This window comes from Chrysochloris asiatica, unplaced genomic scaffold, assembly GCF_000296735.1.
Source record: "Chrysochloris asiatica unplaced genomic scaffold, ChrAsi1.0 scaffold00053, whole genome shotgun sequence".
Lineage (NCBI taxonomy): Eukaryota > Metazoa > Chordata > Mammalia > Afrosoricida > Chrysochloridae > Chrysochloris > Chrysochloris asiatica.
In genome coordinates this window covers 14,418,559-14,442,059 of record NW_006408571.1, presented here as the reverse complement: position 1 = coordinate 14,442,059, position 23,501 = coordinate 14,418,559, and the positions used below count along the sequence as shown (strand labels likewise).

The window sequence follows — 23,501 nt, the reverse complement described above, 5'->3', positions numbered from 1 at the left end:
ATAATTTCACCTTGTGGCACCTGAGTTTCCTCATTTGAGAAATGGAGATAAGAATAGCACTCTGGTTGTTGCAAACACTGACTGAAAAGCACTGCCTTCGTATGAAGCACATTATTGTTATTAGTCATGAATTAGTGAGGAGCAGATTAGTACAGGAGTTAATCATTCAGGCTCTGGATTCCAGTCACCATTCTGCCCCTTATTAGCTATGACCTTGGGCAAGTCTCTTACCTTCTCCAGACCTTGGTTTCCTTATCTTTCCAGTGGGACAATAACGTTAGTTAGTTTATAAGGTTGCTGTCAGGATTAAATGAGATGATGCCTCAGTAAGGAACACAGAATAAATGCTAAGAAAATGTTTGTTCTTACTGTTATCACAATTAACATTAAAAAGGAAAATCCAGGTAAACGGGATAAGCTATAAAAAGAAGAGGCAGTCTGTTATTTGGAATTGTGTTGGCTGTGTGTGAGTGTGTGTACAAATATTTATGTCTGTGTGCGTGGATGGGTAAATACATTGAGGGGCGTGGAATGCCTAAATCTTTCTTGGTACCAGTGGGTGCGCCCTCCTTTCTCGTCTCCATTCCCCTACTGCCTACGTCCTTGGTTAGACTGGGATCAGCGCTAGTGTCCTTAGGACACTGCCTCATGTTCCTCTCCACACTGCTAGCCCTCCCACATGCCCATTAAACAGAGAACCTGGACAAATGGTGGCTGCAAGTGCAGTAGGGTTAGTGCGCTTGGCCCACACCCACTGTCCCTTCACTCTGTCTGTTGTCACCTCCAGCAAGTGTATGGACAGTGCCTTTGTCACAGACCGGTAGTGCTCCCTCTGCCCCACACCTGCTCCTGCTGGGCCCTGACCACCCCTCTCCTTCTGCGCAGTGTCCACGGGCTCTGTGACGCAGGTGTCGTCGGTGAGCACGGACTCCGCCGGCTCCTCGTACTCCATCAGCGGCATCCTGGGCATCACGTCCCCCAGTGCCGACACGAACAAGCGCAAGAGAGATGAAGGTAAGAGACACTTGGCGCAGTGCCGCCGCCATCAGGGATGCCCTCTAATTTCTGGGTGCTCCCTTAGATGCCTTGTCCCTCTGTGAACAGCGGGGAAGAGCCTGGAGTCCTCCAGAGGGGTAGACAGGCACCCAGCTAGTCTCTTCACATCTGGCTTCTCTGGGTGGATGGGGAAAGCGCAGCCTGGCTGAACCCTTGTGGTTTTTAAGAAAACCCTGTGTGTGCACAGGAGTGACGCCCCTGAGTGGTGCAAACAATTAATATGCTTGGCTGCTAGTAGGTTGGAGGTTTGAACCCACCCAGAGGCTCTTCAGAAGAAAGGCTTGGAGAGCTACTTGTGAAAAATCAGCTGATTATTCTATAATGACACACAAGGGGTCACCATGAATGGGGATCCACTAGACAACAGCTATTTGATGTTTTGTTTTGATCTTGGGGTATGTGCAGATCTGATGCCCAGGAGTGGGAGTGTATGGGCCTTGGGCATCATCTCTGCAACAAGGACACTGGTATTCCTTTTGTGGGGGAGCTTGGGTGGGGCCTGGGTCTGGCAGTGAATGAAACACCTGGGTGGAGGGGGCTGAGGCACCAGTTCTCTGAGGGGCTGTACAGCCTCTCAGTGGAGAAGACCTTCGGTAGTGGTGGTGGAGGGGTTGAAGAAGCTAATAACCATCTCATCTCTGCCCTTGGGCCTGGAAGGAAGGAGTTCAGAGGTCTCCTGGGGAATGCAAAGATGACAATCTTCCCGGATGGTTTTTCTCAACCCATCTGTATGGCTGCCTGGGCCTCCCGGAGCCCTGCATGGCCATGGCTCACCGCAACCAGGGCTTCTATTCCCCTGGATGAGGCTGCCAGCGCAGGCTGACATTAATGAGTTTGAGAGGAGAAACGACCCCCTGGGAGTCTGTAAAACCTTCGTCAGGGAAAGAAAAAAGCTGTGGTCCAGGGCCTGAGAGCAGCGTGACAGAAATCTTGATTCAATTATTCTGTTCCTCAGTACAATTCCCTTTCTCGGCTCCATGTAAGGGATGTGTGTTCTTGTGAGCACATGCCTAAGTACTTAAGATCTGTAACTAGAAAATTGAGTTGGCCCAGCGGTGGAGTGGCCTGTGGTCTGTGTGTTCCAGGCAGTGCAGAAGCTGGGCCCTTGGCTTCTGTGGGGAGGATTCTCTGCTTTGTGAACCTGCTGCACCTCTTTCCCAGGCTCCTGATGCTCCTGAGCAGATGTCAATGTTTTTAACTCAGTGGGTTGCTGCGCTGTGTAGCCGCAGGAGCCAGTGGGTCTACAATCTCTGTTGGTTTATGGAGCGATGGTGTCATCTTTTCTCTCATTGTCACCTGGACTGGAAGCAGATGTGCCCAAGATGGGGCCCGACTGTATCTGATTGTGATAGAGGACCCATGAAGGAGTCTTCTACAGATGCTGAGGGATCCAAGCAGAAATTTTGGGAGAAAGAAAGAAAATTTAGTATGATGTTTAACACCAAACTAACTGGTCCTGATTAGGGGGGCTAGTGAGACAGTGTTTCGTGGAGTGCTGATTTGGCTTAAGATCTCTGATCAGCAGCAGTTGCTCTTTAGCTTCTCAGCCTGCTTTGAAAGGTGTAAAGTGGTCAGAACACAGGTGTCTGACTTCTGAATGGTCAGATCATTCTCTGAGGACTTTGTTCCATTGGGATATTAACCTTTAAGAGAGACAATGACAAATTGGGATGTGTCCAGAGGGGTGGGGAGGGATCTGGCCATCACAGTACTTGGGAAGCGCTCAAAGGTTCTAGGGATGTCTTGATGCAAAGAAAAGAAGAGCTAACAGGATCACACTATTGTTTGCACACATTCTGGGGCTGAAAAAGAAAAAGATACTTGAGAATGCTGTGTAACCTTAAAGATCAGTTTGTGGCAGATGCGGAGGAAATTTTAGCTCAGTGTAAGGACTCTGCCAACCTGACAGCAGTTCATGGGGAAAAGGGGCTACCTCCAGAGAGAGTGAGTGCCCCATCATTAGGGGTATGCAAGCAGAGACTAGTAGGCTACTTGCTGGGCTGATGTACAAGTGTTGCAGGAATCATATGTGGGATTGGTTGATCTTTGAGGTCCTTCCAGTTCTAAATGTACTGACCTGGAACAGCCCCTCTTCTCACCAGATCCTATCCTAGCATCACCCAGAATACAGGCGACTGAGCAGAGGGCAGAAGAGTGCCCTTGCTCACATCAGCAGTCTCTGGGCTGCCCCCTACCGTCCTTTCCCCAAGCTCATTACCATCTAGTCAGTTTCTAGGCTGTAAAGTGAGCCCCTCGGGTTGAAAGGCATTCAAAACGCAACTGGGGAAGAGCTGCCTCCTCAAAGTAGAGTTGACCTAGATGATGCGAATGGAGTTAAGTCTGTGGGAGAAAAGCCCGCAAGGACCTTCATTTGCTGATGGGGCACAACTCAAGATGAAGAGAAACAGCTGTAAACGTCCATAAATAGGTGGAGGGTCAGAGAAAAAGAACAAGACCCCCAGCGAGATGGATTGACAAAGTGGCAGCATCAATGGGCTCAAGCATGGCAACAATTGTGAGGTTGGCCCAGGATCAGGCAGTGTTTCCTTCTGCTGTGCATAAGGTTGCTATGGGCCGCTATGATCTCGATGGCTCCTAACAACAACAATCTTTATGGAGGCTGACTTGCCACATCTTTTTCCTGAGGAGCATTTGGTAGGTTCGAACCTCAGACCTTTTGATTAGAAACTAAGTGCTTATCTACCGTGCCGTGCCTCTGGGGCTCCTTTGCCCTCTCCCAGATCTCTGCATTACCTCAGGAGTGAGGTAAGGAGGCAGAGATTTCCATTCTCATTTTAAAGAGAGCTCTCAGAAAACTGAGACCCCAGAGAGTTCCATGACAGTGGTAAAGTTACACAACTGGTATAGTCTGGGGAGTTGGGAGGAGCTGGAGAACCCCAAGGCCTATCAGTATCTTGGCTTTGGCCTAGAGAGGCCCTTCAGTGTATAGCTGATTTGGTCTGGGTGGAGCCTGGGGAGGGTGTGTGGAAGGATTTCAAGCAGAAGGGTCAATGGATCAGATGCTGCTGGTGAGACCTCAAAGTCAAGGGTTTGAGAAGAGCAGAGAAAGTAAGAACCAGCCACTGGGATCAGGCTAGGGACACATGGGATGATTGCCATACAATCCAGAGGACCATCTTGTTAAGGTGGCAGACATTTGATTTGTGAAGATGCTGGCCTCCAAGAGTGACCCATTTCCCCCAGAGCCCTTAGCCTGAGAGGAAGAGAGGGCAGAATAGATAGTTGGATGCACAGGGGAGGGATTCTGATGGATGGGGCAAAAAGATATTAGAGGGTCAAGAAGAAGATGGCTGAGGATTCCAATCCCCATTTATTTTTCTTTTACACTTTTTCTTGTGATTTGGGTAAAAGTTTACAGAGCAAACTTTTTCTACCCCCATTTCTGACATGAAGTAACTGAGGCTCTGCCAAATGGAATGGCTTGCTCTGCTCTCTGATTTGCAGTAACCCCCAGCTTGGCCTTGGGTCTTGCCCTGTGAGCACTTTCTGTTGCCATTCCTCTGCCTGGGCCTCAGGATGGAGGTGGGAAGTAATAGAGGGGCGAAGGGTGAGGCTGGCAAGCCTAACATCCTTCTGATGGGCAGTGTGTAAGGTGATGCTGTGATGGGGGGATAGCACCAGGAAGGGAGAATAGGGCGGGGAGAGGCTGATTTTGATCCACAAGCATCTGGGAAGGCTCATCAGAGGAAGTGGCATTTAAGGACTGGTAGAGGGAGGAGAGAACAGTTGAAGGAAAGCAAGTGTGTCAAGGCTGAGACTCCAGCAGGTGTGTAAAGGGAGGGCTCAGGGGACAGGGAAGGAAGGAGAGCTGGCCAGACTCGGGTGGATCTGAGCTTTTCGTCTGGAAGCAGTAGATCTTGACTTGGAGCTCTGTGTCTTCAAGGCTCAGATAAGGGTGGAAATGGATGAGACTGGAGTCCTGGTGTGGCTCTGTGGGTTAGTCCACTGCAAAGTCTGTACCCCAAGGTTGGTGGTTCAAACTCACCAGCCATTCCTCGGAAACCTTACACAGGGTCGCTATGGGTCAGAACCAACTTGACAGCACTTAACAACAACAACAACAACAATGGATGAGACTGGAGTCCTAGTGTGGGCTGAAAGGTCAGTTTGAACCACAAGGTTGGCAGTTCAAACTCATCAGCTGCTTCTCAGAAATCCTATATAGGGTTGTGATGAATTGGAACCAACTTGACTGCACTTAACAACTAGAACAATGAGTGACATTAATCCCGTGCTGTCCAATAGAAATATTACATCAGTCACACATGGAACTTTAAATCTAATAGGAGCCTCATGAAAAAACAAAAAACAAAACAAACAATAGAAAGAAACTAGAAGAATTAATGTTAGTAGTATATTTTATTTACTCCCATATGTCCTAAATGTTACCATTTCCATCATCAATAGAAAAAAAGTATTGATATTATATTTTCCTTTCTTTTTTGTGTGCTAAGTCTTTTGAAATCTACCTCGTTTATACTCTGGCACATCTCAATTTGGATTCTACATTTGGGCAGTTAAACATCATCCTACAAAAGCAATAAAGTTGTGTTTAGTGGGAAAATAGTTTATACTGCTTTGGCTTTTAAGTTTAAATTTAAATTTAAGCTCATTAATGTTGAATCAAATAAAAATATATTAATTAGCTCCTCAGTCACACAAATCATATTTCAAGTGATCCATTGGCATTTGTGGCTGGTGACCACTGTAAGACACGTGTCTAATGCAAGTGTGGCCATATAGTAGATTTTTAATAGATGTTCTTTGATGGACAGAACCACTCATACATCCTTAGAGGGTAAAGGGAGGGCCTCTAGTCTCCTTAAAGGAGTCCTGGTGTGGTGCTGTGGGTTAATGCGCTGGACTGCAAAGTTGGTTTGAACCACAAGGTCGGTGGTTCAAGCTCACCAGCCACTCTTCAGAAACCCTATACAGGGTCACTATGGTTCGGAACCGACTCGACGACACTTAACAAGAAGTCTCCTTAAGCAGGAGTGTGTCTGGAATTTTGAGTTTCCACACAAAGCTCTGCTCCAATCAAGAGTTCTATGGCAAAAATAAAGAAAAAAACTAGAATATGGTTAGATCGGTGACCCTCAAGGGCATACCCAGGATGCTTGCCTCCAAGAGCTGACTTGAGGGTATAGTCACTATCTCCAAATCTCAGATGAACTGTTTTGTGACTGAGGCAGCAGATCAAGTCCAGTAGCATCTGAGGACAGAGCCAAGGCTGGTTAAAGGAGGCAGATTTCGGCTCAGTATAAGGAAGAGCTTTCTGATAATAGTGAGGCTGGGCAAGGTAGTGAGCACCCCTCCACTGGAGGTATGAGCAGGGCTGTACAAATGAGGGTAAAGGAGTCAAAGAAGGCATTCTGGGCAGACTCAGTGACTCTGGAGGCCACTTGTAGTCTGGATAGCAAGTCCCCTGTTCTACCCACTTGCTTTTCTCTCATGCTGCCTAACTCCAAGTTTGCCATTCGGGTGGGCTCAATTGGGCAGAGGCCACATCTTAGCAATTTCTCAAGAGGCTTATGGAATGGCTTTGAGAGTCCGCCTAGGGTGCTGCCCAGTTGTGGGATGCAGCCTTATCTGTTGGTTGGTTGAACCTGAGAGCTTTAATGGAGAAAGCAGTGACATAGGTCTCAGAGTCCCGCTGGGTGGAGGGACAGAGCCTGCAGCAGCATCTCCTTACCCAGAAGGCATGGAGGAGGTGGTGGTGGGCTGGGCTTGGCAGAGCAGGCAGGGCTGTGAATAGCAGCCATGGATGAAAAGGCAACCCCAGACCCTCTGTTCCTTCCTGGGCCTTTGATGTCTGGTAGGGCCTCCTTCCGCCTGTGCCTGTCTTGGAGAGTCCCTATTCAGGTCCTCTCAGCCTTCCCCTCCCTTATCCCCCTGGAGTCTGAAAGGCCCTGAACACAGAGAGGTCAGCCGAGTGCGAATCCCTTTCACTAGCTCAGCAAGATGCCCAGTCCAGCACTAGTGCAGACTGTGGGGGCCGGGAGTGTCTTATCTGGGCAGTGGGGAGCCATCACAGGTGGGATTTCCTGCCTTCTGGATCCTGGATTGCCCCCTGCCTGAAGAGAACACAGGAAAGGTAGCCAGGACCCCAAGGTGGAATGTTATTTTAAAAAAATGCCAAGACTCCTAGGGGGAGGTTTGGGGGCACTTTGCCAGGGGCTTCTGTGGTGACTGGCTTTAGCTGGCTTTCTGGGGGTGCCTAGCTCCTTGCTGTGTCTCTCCCTGGTTGTTGAACTGTGAGTTCTCCTCACTTTGTGTCCTCTGGTTTCTGTGTATGAGAGTAGCAGCTCTCACTTTCCGTTATTCGTGGTCACTCTTCTCTCTCTCACATTCACTTTTCTCTCTCTTTTTCTTCCTCTCTCCCTCGCTCTTTCAGGCTGAGAGTCCCAGTTCAGCTCTGCCCAACTGGCCTCCAGGAAGCCATCATGGCGAGGGAAGGGATTTCAGAATCCCATAGGCCACATAGGACTTCAGGACCCCTCTGACCATGGGCAGGCCTTGGCCCTTTTTTCCTAGATTCCTTTCCTTTCCCAGACACTCAGACCTTGTCTACTGCTCCAAGTTCATGCTCATTGGCCAAAGACTGGAGCAAAAAGTGAGGTGGCCCCTCTCAGATTTCCTAGAAGGAAATGAGGTGTGTGGAAAAGCAGAGACCTCTCCTTTGTCTTAGGATTCCTGCATGAGGGTTTCCTAACAACCCTTGTGGCATGGGCTCCATAGCTCTTTGACCTCTGTTGTTGTTGTTAAGTGCCATGAAGTTGGTTCTGATTCATAGCAACTCTGTACAGTGTTTCCGAGACTTTACATCTTTGTGGATGCAGAAAGCCTCATTTTTCTCCCATGGAGTGGCTGGCTGGCTGGAATCACGGACATTGTGGCTCGCAGTCTAGTCCTTATCATATGGAGCCACCGTGCTCCCATTTGACCTCTTCTTGTTAAGTGCCGTTGAGTTGGTCCCGACCCATAGTGATCCTGTATAGGGGTTTCTGAGGAGTGGCTGGTGAGCTTGAACCACCCACCTTATGGTTAATACAACTTTGCAGTTCAGTGCATTAACCCACAGTGCCACCCCAGGACTCCATTGACCTCTTGTTGTTGTTGTTAAGTACAGTCGACTCAGCTCCAACCCATAATGACCCTGTATAGGGTTTCTGAAAAGCAGCTGATGAATTTGAACCACCAACCTTGACCCACCTAGCAGTCCAGAGCATTAACCCACAGCACCACACAAAAACGACATAATGAGGTGTTGAGGCAAGGACACAGGATCATGAGTCAGGGGTAGACTGGATTTGGGGACCTACAGTGGTGAGACCTTTGGTGACTTACTTAATTCTTCCGAGCCTCTATTTTGTCATTTGGAAAACAGGAATGCTGTGGAAGAAAAAAATGAAGCCACAGCCATGAAGGGTTGATCCCTGGGACCTGGTCATAGTAAATGCATCATAAATGGTCGCTGCAGTAGCCTGGATCTTGAGGATGGGAGGTCTCTAGGTGGTGAGAATCTGGGGGACAGTCACAGGCTGAGGACAGGCAGACTTTAGCCACAGTTCTGTTTGGCAGCTGGAACTAGCTCATCTGGCCACAACCGACTTCCTGTTTGTTAACAGTTGACTACTTTGGGAGCCAGGAGAGCCCCTGGGCATCAGGACTGAGCAACAGTGCCCCCAGGTGTCAGCTGCAAAACCAAGGGCCACTTGCTTTCCTTTTTCCCAGGCCCCTTCATGGAGGAATAAAAGGGTAGAACTTCAACTTGCCACTGAAGAGAGGCACTGGGTACACAAAGTGGTGGGAATGGGGCAGAAGGCTCCTGGGCCTGGGGGGGGCTGGATGTCCAAGGTGTTGGGGTCACCTGCTAGGGCCTCAAACTTCTGGCGTTGGAGCTGAAGTGCCTTTGAGACAGGGAGCATCTAGGACATCTTTATCCCAGTCATTATTCAGATGGAGAAACTGAAGCATGGAGAAGAGAAGGAATCTGACAGTAAAACGCCAGAAAACCCAGAGGGAGAACTTTGACTCCTCAGAACACCCTCTGTGTCCTATTGCCTTAATTTAAAAAAAAAAAAAAATTAAAAATTGTGTTTTTTGGTGAAAGTCTACACAGAAATTAGGTTTCTATTTGACCATTTCTATACAAATTTTTCAGTGATATAAGTTTTATTTTCCACAATGTTTAATTGCATTCTGGTTGCTCTGTTCCCGGTTCTCTAGTTTCCCTGTCCCGTAAGAGTAAATGTTGTTAACTTTTTGGCCTCATATTGACGGTTCTTTTTTTACATCTTACAACCTGGTGTGGTGCTGTAGGGTAATCACTGGACTGATAACCAAAAGGTTGACAGTTCAAACTCCTCAAAAACCCTATACAGGGTCACTATGAGTCGAATTGACTTGATGGCACTTAACAATAACTGCCTTTTGATGTGACAAATCTCAATTTCTCATCTCCTCTCTTTTCCCCAATTCTCTTAGGCCCACCTGCCACTCCCACTGCTCAAAGGCAGCCAGCAACTCAGACCCTAGCAACCTATTTCTATGGGGTGGTTGACCCATTAGCCCCCGGGGCTTACCTCAGTTCTTGACAATGAGCTGGCCTCTCATTTCTCCCCTGCATCCCTATTTTCTCCCCTAAGTATTCTCTGAATTTTTCTGTCTCTGGGCCATGGTCCATGTGGAGTCCTCCACCTAGAACACTGTCCTTAAGCCTGGTCTGTTGACTTCCTGGTTTTCCAGAGCCAGCTCACTCCCCAGTTTTGGTTACCACTGCTCCTTCACAGCCTGCTGAGAACCAAGGGTTCATCAGGGACCAGACAAGCTTTGCAGAGAGGGGAGCCTCCCCTTCTTCCACAGTGGTCTTGGGGGCAGGAAAGAGATGGCCACCATTTTGTCTTGGTCTCTGCTGAGACTTTACCAGGGAAGACCCCCTCCCTGCCCATCCTTGAGGTGCTCCCTGGATATCCCCTCAGGTTGACTATGTAGGGGTGGTCCTTCCTCAAGTTTTCTTCTTGTCACAGCTATCCCAGAACCAAAGTCCTTACCAGGAGTCCATCGGGTAGAACCCTGGTGACAATAGCTGACCTGGCAGCCATACTTTATCTAGCTTACCCTGTATTGAAAATAGTTTTGGATTAATTACCAATGTTGAAAAATCAGGAGATTTCACACATGGATGACTGACTTCTCTTGGGGGGAAAAATATCAGATCTGGCAATACTATGTGGGCTTTCCACTGTCTAGGGCTGCTTGGCTGTGGTCCACAGCCTGCTCTCCACTGAACTTGCAACGTGTGTGCTCTGTTGTTTTCTGCCTGAAGATCTTTGAGCGAGTCCTAATATAGATGCTAAAGAAACAAGTTTAGTTCAGCTCAGTCTGTGGTGGTTGTGGTGTGTGGGACTCTGAGTGTGTGGAATGCGTGTTTGTGTATGTATGCATCTGGTGTGTTTGTGGCATGTGTGGTCAGGGAAATGGGCAGCCAGAGATGGGTAGGGTGGGGTGGGATGGGGAGGTAGATACCTAGGGCAGGGCCTTTGGCAGCCCAGCCGACTGAAGTCATTCATTCCACACCCTACAGGGAGGGGACTTGGTGGATGCATAGAAGATACAAATGTGTCCATGGTCATGCAGGGAGTCGGGTGGAGAAGAAAACCAAGTCCCTTCTGCCCTTGAGTTCCATAGAAGATGAAATTTTTTACTCCTTGTGTCCCCTCAGCTGACCCTACCTCTCTTGTTCTGGTTGACTCCAGGACTAATATGTAAATCCCACTCTGACTGACCCCTGATCTGAGACCCTCACAGGCTGTGCTGATTGACCTTCCCTCTGCCCCTCTGACTCTGTGGTTTTGGGCACCTCAGTCCCAGGCAGACAGCTGTCAAAGTGCTCCTTGGTAGCCCATGGGGCCTGAGGCCAGGTGGTCAATTGGAGCAGTCCCTGGGGCCTTTCCCTAGTGCCAGGGTCTGTCCCTTGGGTGAGGGTCAGGTTTCAGTTCCTCCTGGCCCCCAGGTCCCTGAGTTTCACTTTGATTCAGTGACTGAGAGGCTGTGTGAGAGCCGATGCCACTGTAGCCCTCCCCTGCCTGTTTGAACACCTGCTTTACCCAGGCCCCCCTCCCACTCCTTTTCCCATGGGGCTTTGCACTGACGTTCCCATGATCCTTGGAGGTGTTGGAGAGGGGAGGATGGTACAGGGTGAGAATCTCAGTCCAGGCAGTCGGTCAGAGTGGGGTTTATATACCAGGTTTGGGGTCAACCAGAACAAGAGTGGAGCAGGTCAGCTGAGGGGACAAGAGAAGGTGTAACAGATCTTATCCTCTCTGGGCAGGCCCCTTGCCAGGGAAGTCTGGAACTCAGGGTGGAATGGACTTGAATTTCTTCACCATCCAACATGCTCTGCTGTCCTTTGGGGCAGAGAATCCCACAGTCCTTTCTGTGGCTTTACAATATGGTTTAATCCTTGGCTGTAGCATCGGTGGTTCAGAGACTTTACAGGACCCTGAACTCTGAACTTCTATTGGCTTCTGGGCAGGGCAGGAGCCCTGGGAGGAGGGAGCTGAGAGTTCTGAGTTCCAGTCCTGAATCTGTGGCTGGCACTGTAACCTTGGAGAAATATCTTTCTCTCTCTGGGCCTCAGTTTCTCCATGTGTAATGTGCTGCTATTACATATAACAGAGGAAACAGATCCTCATGGTTGTTCTCCCATGGATCTGAGTGCCTAACTATTGTTCCTGGTATTATTATGAAAATAACTTTGACCTTACAGTCCTCCTGAGAGGATCTAGGGCACCTGATCTTCTGCCCGCAACCCCCAGTCCACACTTTGAGAATCTCTGCTTTAGGGTGCTGCAAACTCTGTGTTTGTTTTGCTTATCACGCATACCAATAGGGAGAGCAGTTAAGTGGTTTTAGTTTAAAGAAAGGTGCCATCAGTTTCTCCCCTTCTTAGCTCCTGAAGGCAAGTGGGAGCCATGGGAGGTTTTTGAGCAGGAGAGGGAGTGACAGGGCACACTGGACTTTGGAAATACTCCTCTGGTAGATTGGAGTATGTAGTGTTTCTAGCTCTTTCACAGGAAGATGCAGCTGCTGAGGGTCCTTTCCTTTCCAGCAGCCTATCTGTGGATTTGAAGTCTGGCTTCCATCTGGCAGACCTCCTGCTGTGCACCAGCAACTAGCTAAGCTAGTGCTCCCTGAGAACCTGGCTGTTTGGAACCCACCCATGACTGTCTCCCCATCTCATTTCAGCTCTACATTAGCCTGAAAAACCCTGGAGGCCTTACCCCGGGTATTATAGTTTTGGTGGAGAAAAGTCCAGCAAATGGTTTTAGGTGCGAAACAACAAAAACAAAACAAAATAAAATAAGGAAGTGGGTTTAGTATTTCTCTGATCTCTTAGTGTTTGAAACTCTTAGAGTTTGAGGAAAATCAGGCCTAAAGGGCAGTGGAGGAAGGAGAGAATTTTATTCTGATTCCATAGGGGCTTCTGGGTGTTTCCATAATGCAAATGGCTGGTGACTTGTGTGTGTGTGTGTGTGTGTGTGTGTGTGTGTGTGTCTAATTTTACTTTGAAATTTCCAGTTTTCATTCTCATTAGTAGAATCTTATCATTTTCATCAGCCCCACATAGCGTCGCCATGAGTCGAAACTGAACTTGGTTGCAACTAGCAAATAACAGCAACATTCTTGGAGTCATTTTATTCCAGCGTTGGGAAAATCCTCCCCTTCCCCTCCCCCCCAACACACACGCACACACACACACACACACACACACACACACACACACACACGAGTTTATTCCAGTGGTGGTAGAGGGAGAAAAGGAGTGTCCTAAAGTAATTTGAGAAGACTTGAGAGAGAGTGAACCATAAAAGGCACTAGGTATGTGTCAGCATGAAGTGAAGCAAACTGAACTATGAGAGGAAACAGATGACCCCTTGAGGAACTAGGAAGAAAGAGGTCAGGAAGCAAAGGGGTCAGATACTTCCCAGCACTAGCCACCAGGTGGCACCATTGACCTAAGACAGCTTAGTTGCAGTTCAGGGTTAGGGATCAGAGGGGTAGCAGGGCTATGTGTGCTGACTGTGAGCTTGGTATGCTTGTAACTGGACTGGGGGTAGTAACACCCAGGTAGGCTGGTCATTTGGCTGACTCTCAGTTCTCTCTCAGCATTCAGTTGAGGAGTGAGGGTGGGTGTAGGCTGAACAACCACTGTTTGGAGTCTATCTGATCCTCATTTTCATGGCCTTTGTGGGAGTTGAATCCTTGGTTCCAGTCTGTACTTTTTCTTATTGTGTGACCTTGATCAAGTCATTTTCTCTAAGTCTTCCTCATGTTATAATGCAAAGATTTAGCCAGATGATTTCGAAAGCTCTTTTGGGCACTGACATTCTGTGGTATGCTAGAGAAAGCATTGGAGTCTGAATCTCTTTTCAGCTGGGTGACCTTGGGCAGGTCACTCCCCCTCCTCTGAGGATAATAGTAACATCTCCCTCATAGACTTACATGAAATAGCAGATTGGAAGATGCTTTGAAATCTTTTCTGATGTTGTAAAAGAGTGGCGCTGCAGGACAATGCACTGGACTGTAAGGTCAGTCTGAACTGCAAGGTTGGTGGTTCAAACCCACCAGTCACTCCTCAGGAACCCTATAAAACAACAAAAGAATGAGAAATTGCTATTTATTATTTTACCTGGAATTTAAATTAGCCAGGAGCAGGTGTTCTTCCATCCTTACATTTTAGAAAGCTCGTGATCGCAGAACTAACCATTACGGCAGGTGTCTTCTCAAAACCTCTGCATCTCTGTCCTCAGTATCTATTGAATTTCTCATTTTTCTCCATCTTCCTGGTGTGTGGTGCTGTAGGATCAGCACTGGACTGTGAACCCCAAGATCGGCAGTTCACAACCACCAGCTGCTTCTCAAAAGCCTATCCAGGGTCGTTATGAGTTGGAACCCACTCAGTGGGCACTTAATAGTAACAATCTTTACAGAGAGTCCTAGTGTGGTATTGTTGGATCAGCACTGGAATGCAAACCATATAGTCAGCAGTTCAAACTCACCAGTTGCTCCTGGGAAACCCTTTACAGGGTTGCCGTAAGTCAGAACTGACTTCACAGCATTGAACAACAACAGCCCCATCCTCAGTGCTACTGTCTTGGCCTGAGCACTTTCTTCTCTTGTTTGGACGATGGCTATAGCTTCTAGCTGGTCCTCAGCTCCAAGCAGTCTGCTCTCCACGCAACAGCCCTGATCCCATTTCTGAATTACAGTTCTCATTAGTCGCTCGCCAGAAGGTGAGCCCTCAAACCTTCCAGTTGTTTTCAGAAAGCCATCCAAACTTATTAACAAGACTGAGAGGTCTCTGCTGGCCCTGAGAGCCTCATCCCTTCACCCCACTCTTGTCCTGCCATGCTTCCTCCCTGGAACACCACGAGCTCTTTCCTCTTGTAGATTCAGGCAACCTGGGTTCAAGTGCTGACTCCACTTATGACTATTCATTACTACTCATATGACTTTGGGCAATATTACTTTACCTCTCTGAGCCTTAATTCTCCTCCATGTGAAACACGGGCACTAATTGTGCCTATAGATTGAGTTGTTATGTGGATTCAGTGAAAGTGATGTTTAGTACTTAGGCCAATCCCTGATGCATGATACATGCGCAGTAAAGGATGGCATTTATTCGGAAGCTGCCCTCCTGCCTGGAACCCTGGTCCCCTCACTCTCCCATCCCACTAACTCAGTGGACATTCCCAAGCTTCAAAAGCCTCATAACGGCCACTTCCTAAGGGAACGTTTCCCTAATGGCCACTCCTGGCTGTTATCTTCCCCAGCTCCAAGCTCAGCACACCGAAACTGTTGTTGCTGATAAAAACAGCACATTTGTCACTGCTCTGTCTTCCCTGTAAGACTGTGAGCTTCCTGAGAGCAGGCACTGCGTCTGTGCGCAGGGTCTGGGTCATGGTAGAAGATTTGTATTGAGTGGGGCCCTGGAAGTCATGGAAGCCTGGGGCCTATCTGGTCAGTGGGTGCAGGCTGCTGGGCAATACCTAGGGCCCCACCTATTAGATCTTGTCCCAAGCCTGCTTGGCCCCAAAGCCTTCAGCCTGCAGCCTCCACTGTCCAGCTCCATAGAAAGACTCTTCTGACAACTGTTCTGAAGTGGGAGGAAGCTTCCCCGTAGTCTTAACACACACACACCACACACACACACACACACACACACACACACACGCACACATACACATGCTGGTGTCTGTGGCCTTTTTCTGCCTGCCTTACCTGAGCATATTTTGCTCCAGGTGTATACAAATGATGACTTCAAACAGAAAATGCAATCTGACCCCAAAGTCAAATTACTGTTTACCATTCATGTTTTAAATGAACTAATTTAATCCTTGCAACTACTCAATTGTATAGGAGTTCAGAAAGACCCAGAAAATTGCCCAAGGTCACACAACTCAATAGTGGTGGAATGATGGCACCCAGACCTTTGGCTTCTTGATGCTGGAGTCTGCTTCTCAGAGGGGATGGCATTAGACATAAATGACGGTGTGGGCCTATCCTCAACTCACTCAGACCTGGGGCTCCAATTCCAGTTTCTTTTCAGTCTGCTTGTCTTGATGGCTCTGCCAGACTGAGCTCAGAGGGACCGTGGCTCAGAATCTATTACTCAGGCACCCCACTTTTGAGGCTTCACCCAGCACTGCCGTGCACTGTCCTGTCATACCTTCTTCATGTTGGTCAGCTTCAAGGCAGTTGACCAATCACATGAGGATTTTAATCCACAACAGTGTAGTGCAGCAGCAGACCAGGGTTCAATTCTTGCCCCTTCCACTTACTAGCTGTCTGAACTTGAACAAAAGCCTTAACTTCTTTGAACTTCAGCTTCCTTATTTGTCACAAGGAGACACGAATTTGTCTTTTTCCTGGTAACTAAATAATGGTAACTGTAATCTTTTGACTAGCACTGACATATAACAATTTTCAAAAGTATAAGCTACATGTATTATAACTTTTGTTAAAGGATCCCTGGTGGTACAACAGTTAAGCGCTCAACTGCTAACTACAAGGGTTGTGATCTGAACTCGTCCAGTGGCTCTGGAGAAGAAAGATCTGATGATCTGCTCTGGTAAAGACTGCAGCCAGGAGAATCCTCTGGGGCTGTCTTACTGAGTTGAAATAACACCTAACAAGAGTTTCTTCTGTTATCAGCATTGAGTTTTTGCCTCAAGTCTAGATCCCACAAGAAGACTTTGTTGAGAACCTTCTAAATTCCTAGACCTATTTTCTTTTTCTCTCTTTTCTAATGGTTATTTTATTTATATTGCTAAGTCTAATGACAGGATTTTTCAGACTAGAGTTAGATGAAAAAGAAAGAAGTATCCACCAGAGTTTATTTACACTGGCAGAATTTTAGCACCATGTTTCAGAAATTCAAATGATTCCAGTTGTAGCTGAGGCAGCTTGGGGAAGCCCAATGAGCTTGATATGAGGGTGGGAAGGCCTGGGCTCTTTGTCTCTCAGTTCAGCCACTACCTTGCTGTGTGATCTCAGTCAGATCCTGGCTTCTCTGGACCTTGATTTGGATGTACTGAGCCTGGACAACCAACCCTTCCAGTTCCCTGTCCTTCCTCTTCTCCCCTCCCTGCTGCCACTCTCCCCCCACCTCCATCTTTTCTCTCTTCCTTTCCTTTCTAACTGAGACACAAACGCATGGAGCACTTTTGAATGGTACTTTTGTTCTGTGAACATCTTTTTTCTGAAAAGAACCATCAGTCAGGTTTGTATCTATTAAATGCAGGCACATTTTATCAGTTAAGAACCGGCAGACTCTCTCTCCCCAGACAACTTTAAGGAGGCAGATAGAAGCGGCAAAGAGGACGGTTTATGGGAAACAATGGGGTAGAAAACGAAAACCTTTTTTTTTGGCAAATACTTTATCTCCTGGCAGTCCCCATATCCGTTCCTGCTCTTCCCCATAGCCCTCAGCATTTTCCATCTTCCCTTGTATGACTTATACTTCCCTTCCAACCAAATGGGGGAGGAGGCAAGAACAGAGTCTGTGCCTGGGCCATTCTTGTTTCAAGGCCAGGGAAAGGCTTGGAGCATTGGATTTAGAGTCACACAGCCCCTGGGTATAAATTCTGGTTTTGCACGCCAGACTAGGGTGATCTTGGGCAACCTACTTCACCACTCAGGGCCTCATTTTTCTTATTGGCAACCCCCCCTAAACCCATTGCTACCAAGTAGATTCTAAGAGATTAGAACTCTTCCTTAGAGTTTCTGAGGCTGTAAATCTATATGGAAACTGACGGCTTCATCTTTCTCCGTCAGGGTGGTCGGTGGGTTCAAACGGCTGACCTTTCCATCAGCAGTCCAACCCTTTATTATTGGCAAGAGGGAGAGCACAATACCTTCCTCAAAGTCTTTTGCAAATGAAGTGAGAAGCAATGTGTGGGAAAGTGCTCTGTAAACTGTAAAGCACTGTGTACGCCTAAGAGTGTCATTGTAGGCCATCTCACATACCTGCTTACATACATGGAAGGATCCTTTGACTTCTCCAAGGGCCACTTGTCTCCTTTGTCCAATGGGGACCATAATACTAGGTCATACAATTACTGTGACTGTTGCGCAAACAGACGTAACAGACCTGGCGCGCTGAGCTCTTCCCAGGCGCCTAGGTCAGCGCCTTTTCTGTTTCCCTTTCTTATTTTTCCACAGTGTTTTCTTCTGTGAGTACAACACAGACATTCAGGAGGCACACGTTTCTGAAGTCAAGCTGCCCAGTCTGAAGCCCAGTCGCACCCCTTGTTAGTTGGCAGATCTGGGACCCTTTGCTTAGCATCCTGAGCTTCATTTTCTCTCAGATGGGCAATGACAGTATCTGCTTCGGAGGGTTTTTGCGATTAGACCACGCACATAGAATGAATGACTTGCATAGAGTCAGCGCCAGGTGAAGGCTAGAGAATGGTAGACAGGCTCAAGGCGCAGAGTGGACAGAATTCCACCCCCCTTCCAGCTCCTCCTTGGGAGTGTAGCTCTAGAGGGAAGGGATTTCTCAAGGTCACATGTGAGTCACGTCCCAAGATCTTTGAGGAATTTCCAGGGATTTCGTTGGGCCCATTTGCGAATAAAGTCCCTCAAAAGAGGCAGAGAGCACTGGGGAGAAGTCAATCCCTTCTCGGGACCCTGGCTCCTCTGAACGCCTCCACGGGCTTCGCTCCCGCCCAACAGACCCCGGAATCTCTTCTCCTGAGGCGCCCCCTCAGCCTGAAACAGCCTGCAAACATCGTCCGGGAGAGCGTCTGGATTTTTCCGTGCGATGTGGAAGGAGAAATAAATGAAAGCGCGTCAGAACATGGCGCAAAAAGAAGGGAGCGCAGCGTCCTCTGGAAGGAGGCCGCCCGCCCGCGCCGGGCCTCTGCCAAGCATTTGCAATTTAATTGACGTTTGGCGGCAGGAAGCCAATCAGTATAAGTCAATTGACGTTCTGAGATAAAACTAATCGCCAGCCGGGCTTCCCCCCGCCGGCGCGGCCGCCGACCGGCCGCCGGGCGCAGCGTGGAGGCCGCGGCGCCGCGGGCCAGGCCCCGGCAGGTAATGGCGATGGCGCGTGTCTCGGCCCGCGAGGGGGCAGCCAGCGGCCCGCTGATTGCCGCGCAGCCCAAGGCGGCCGGGAGAGGCCCGTAATGAATGACTTTATTTGCCGGGGCCCTGCTGCGAACAATTGAGTTTGTTATGGTAACAACGGATGCCAGCTTTCCGGGGCCCCGGGGAGCGCGGGCGCGCAGCAGCCGGGAGCTGGGCAGCGGAGCAGATGATGCGCGCTGAGGCCGGGGGGCGCCGTGCGGGGGGCGAGGCAGACAGTGCGTCCGGAGCCGAGCCTGCGGAGGAGAGGCCGGCTGCCAGGCCGCCTTGGCCGAGCGGCTGGAATGGTTAGGGACACCCCTCTTTTCTTGAACCACAGGGAAAAACTGGGGTTCGGGGTTCATTAAATTCCTTGCTTGCTTGTTGGACTGGCAAACCTTTTCTTCCTGTGTCTCCCGGCCTGGGCGGGTCTGGGCTGTCTGGGTGATGCCCTGACGTGGTGAACTTTTTGTCTCTTGCACCAATGGGAAATTAGAAAAGGGCACAAAGGCATTCCTTCTTCCGGTGCGATGGCTTGGCGAGTTCAGTGCTAAAAGCAGCCTGCTTTTGTCCTCTTGAGTACAACCTAAAAAAACTCATGCGTGGTGACACTTTGTCTCTGTACTCAACACCTTGGCGATATGACCTTCCTTTCATCTGCATCCTGCGTCTGCATCCTCATGCTTTGAGACATGGCATCTGCCACCACAGAGACCTGTACCTCTGAGTATCCGCAGCCTCTGACTGTCCATCCCACAGTGACTGCCTGGGTGCCTCCTATTGCCTCCCCTATTAGGCTCGTAGGTTCCATTTACCTGCAGCGCTCAGCCTCGGGCCTGGCACAGCAGGCTGGGAAACAAGTGTGGAATGAGGAGGTGAGAGAGTGGGTGCATCTCAATCCCCCCCCCCCACGTTGCAATCTTTTGCTTTCTTACTCATTGCCAAAAAATTCCCTTTTCCTCCCCCACACTCCATCCCCAGCTCTATTTCCAGGCATGCTAAGTATTTACTAAGTACCAACCATGTGTTAAGGATCCCTGGTGGCACTGTAGAATAAGCATAGACTGCTAACAGTAAGGTCGGTAGTTCGAGCCCACTAACCATTCCTCAGGAGAAGGAGGCTATCTGCTCCTGTAAAGATTTTCAGCTTTGGAAAGCTTTGAGTCCGAATCCACTCCATGGTAGTGTGTGTGTAGGAACTATGTGTTAGGCCTGGTCCTCAGGGAATGCTGTGCCTAGTGAGCGGCTGAGAGGATAAGGCAATGCAGGTGGTAAATATGAACCAGGCACCTGCTGTGTCCTAAACAATGGCTGAAATTCCTTGAGTGGGCAAATGCTTGGAAAAAAGTTTACTGAGAGCTCCCTCTTGATCATTGCATTCAGCAATTCCTAGTGCCACCCTGTGATGTTCACTCCTACTCACAAATGTACAAACGGATGCTTAGTGTGTTTAAGAAGCAGGATGATGTTGTGGAAGGGGGTCTATGGGAATCTGATATTAGTTCACTGTGAGAACTGTGTCCATTTTCTTCCCCTTTTGAGCCTCAGTGCTCTCATCTGTAGAATGGGAGAGCTGGAATTGCTAGTTTCTAAAGCTCACCAGAAGGAGCTCTGGTAGTGTAGTGGTTACGAATCAGGTTGTAAAACTTAAGGTCAGCAGTTCAAAACTACCAGCTGCTCCACGGGAGAAAGACGAGGCTTTCTGTTCCTGTAAAGATTTACAGCCTCGGAAACCCTGTACAGACAGGGTCACTATGAGTCGGAACCGACTCCACAGCGCATTACAACCACCACCACCAAAGCTCACCAGTTGCTCCTTGGAAACCTTATATAGGGTCTCTATGAGTTGGATAGCACTTAACAACAACAACAACAACAAGGGTCAGTTGAGTGTGAATGGTCTGCATGGGAGCTAAAGTCAGGACTGAGGTCTCCATTCCAAGTCCAGTGTTTCCTAGTCTTATAATGTTTCCAATGGGGGAAAATGCCTTCCTTCCTCAGCTCTATGAGGCACACAGCTGATGTTTACTAAGCAGCTCACATGCACTGTGCTCATATCAGCTTCAAGAAGAGTAAATAGTATTACTATAACCCTTTTGCAGATGGAAAAAGTAAGGCATGTAGAGGTTAAAAGGAGTCCTGGTATGTTGCTGTAGGATAAGCACTGGACTGCAAGTCAGTTTGAACTGCAGGGTTGGTATACAGGATTGCTGTGAGTTGGAACTGACTGGGTGGCGCTTAACAACAACAATGACGTTAAGTAGCACAGCTAGTAAGTTGCAAGGTTGGGAATCAATTCAGAGCCTGAGCCCTTAAGTACTCTGCAGGTGGCAGAAGTGAGACACAAGCTCCCTGGCTACCCCCTCCCCTCCTCCTATACCTCACCAGAGTCTTGGCCTCACCAGCCCTGCTTTTGGAGCTCCAGAACACATTCTGCATATGTGCTGGACAGCAGAGCCATGATTTGCAAGATGCTTTTCCTCTCTACCTTGGTACAGATAGCTGAGAGAAGGGTCCCCCAGGAAAGATAAGCTACTGTGGAACTTGAGTGTCCCTTCTTGGCTCAGACCTCACTGCATTATTGGATTTGGGGAATGGTTTTTATATAAATGAAGGGAGATCCAGGCCTTGTCTTTTAGGAACACGCTCTCACTATTCATGGTTCAAGAGGTAACATTTATTTTAGTTTCCTGTTTTCTGTCCCTCAAGTGGGGCCTGACAAAGAACCATCTCTCTTCCTGGAGCTGTCCCCTTTTCAGAAAGACTGAATAGGAAGGTTGTCCCAGCATGGCAGAACTAGAGGGGCCCTTGGAAATAACTTGTGTCTTTTTAACCCAACATCCCCCTTTTAAAACAATTTTTTAAGTGTTTCTTTTGCTATCCTAAAATAGAATATTAGGAAAATATTGTTTACGTACACATAAAAATGAGGAAAAAAATCGATACAATGCTCCCACTGTAACAAAAATGGAAACTAAAGTAAAATCATAGTAAAACACTTTATTTCATCATATAAATGCTTAGGCATGACTACACCAGAAGACATAATAAAGTAGTCAGTTACTTATACTTATGTATAGAATCACCATGAATTCAGCAGCTGTTAGTGTGGGCAGCTCTGTTTTCTGGCAATACAAATATCTCTGGTAGTGTTGCCATTAGCAAACTGATTTTCTGAAATGGTGAGCTTGTCTTGATAAGATTCTAACCAAAGCAAAGCCTAACGCTTCCTCCATTTACATGGTAGTCATATTCCTAGGAAAGCCAGTCTAAATTAAAACAGCAAAATAAACTTAGGGCCATGTGTCAAGAGAGTTTCCACCAACCTGAAAATCTGGTGGGTCATTTCAAAGATGTCATGTCACCATGTTGGGACTGTGATGAAGAGCATCCCTGGTCCATCTACCAAATGCCTTAACTCCTTCCCAGTAACAATAGTAACCAATTTCCAAAATGACCTCTCAGGGTAGGAAGCACTGGACCAGATGGGTCTCTGTCAGGTCCTTATTTGGGAAGTTCTGTGACTCTGATAACAGGGAAACCCTGTATATATTATGCACTTGTTGTGTGAAAGACCTGGAGCTGGAAAGGCACAGAAGCCTGGCTCTGGTTTGTGGCTGGTTCTATGAAAGCTACATGACTCTACTCCATGGGCGCCAAATTCCCAGGAGACCTTAGTTGGTGAACATAGCCTCATCCACATTTCATTTCTGTCTGGTATACCTTCTGTCTCCTTCCTCATGCCCATACATCCAAATCCTGGCTCAAATGCCACCTCCTTCAGAAAGCCTTAGTTGATCCCCCAGCTCTCCTCAACAGGTTCTCTCTGTCTCTGAGTTTCCATTGCCTGCTGTTTGGGGATCACTTAGAGTTCAGGATACTTCCTCTGAACCATAATTCCCTCTCCTGTCAGAGAATGGGCTCTCCGAAGGCCGAGGTTGAATTCCTTCCATGGCTGTGCTTAGAGTCAGAGCATCAGCAAAAGATGAATAAGTGCTTGAACCAAGGCAGGTGCCCCTTTCTGTACACATCTTGTCTTTTTTTCCCCTAAAACAAATGGCTTCCTTTCTCCTGTCCACACTCCCTGTCCTCATCTGCTGACAGAGAGGCTTGCTTGAGCAGGCAGAGCTATCGAGTGTGGGATTCACTGGCTTACTTGCCCTGACCCCGCTCTGTAGGTATGGCACAATTCATTGACTCCATGCACCAGTGAGATGAGGGAAGTGTCCGGTCACATAGCTGGCAAGTGGCAGCACCAGAGCTTGTACATACGCTGTGCCCCACAGCAGCCATTCCTTTGGTTACCAGTTCCTGACTCAGTGGTCGACACTGTAACCTCAGTAGTAGATCAAGCCTTAAGAAGGTCTGCCTTCTGACCTCAGACCAGACATAGAAGGGGAGCATCAGATGCCCCTAGGGAGGGAGTGTCCACTCTTCCCAGGAAGTTCACTAAGAAGCAGTGGACTCCTTTATACTCATTCCCTGCTCCCCCCATCCCCACCCCCTGGGCTAAGGATCTTTATTTTATTTTTTTAAAGTTTTTATTGTGAATCGAATAATAGCTTACATGGGAGAACATCAGCTTTACATTCATCCTATCATATTTTGTTTCATTGCAATGATTATAATCCCCTCCATGCATCATCATTCAACAGCATTTATTTCCATTCCCTTTGTTGTTGTTTTATACTCATTTTCCCCCCCTCATTTTCCATGAGATGCCTACCTTCTGATGATTTTCATCAACAGAGGTAAGTCCATTTAGCCAATCCCATCCATTCACACCACAA

At 48.2% G+C, this 23,501-nt stretch overlaps 1 protein-coding gene across 6 annotated transcripts in view; it reads left to right on the top strand.

Annotated features, from left to right (window-relative positions):
- Positions 1-23,501, top strand: part of PAX5 (paired box 5) — a 227,387-nt gene that overhangs the window by 33,003 nt on the left and 170,883 nt on the right. For 4 of the 6 annotated variants that reach the window (XM_006863118.1, XM_006863120.1, XM_006863115.1 and 1 more), the window contains one exon: positions 886-1,014. The exons of the other annotated variants lie outside the window; for them this stretch is intronic. In XM_006863118.1, the coding sequence (XP_006863180.1) occupies positions 886-1,014 (129 nt within the window). The remainder of the gene's footprint in view (positions 1-885; positions 1,015-23,501) is intronic. 6 annotated transcript variants of the gene reach the window in all.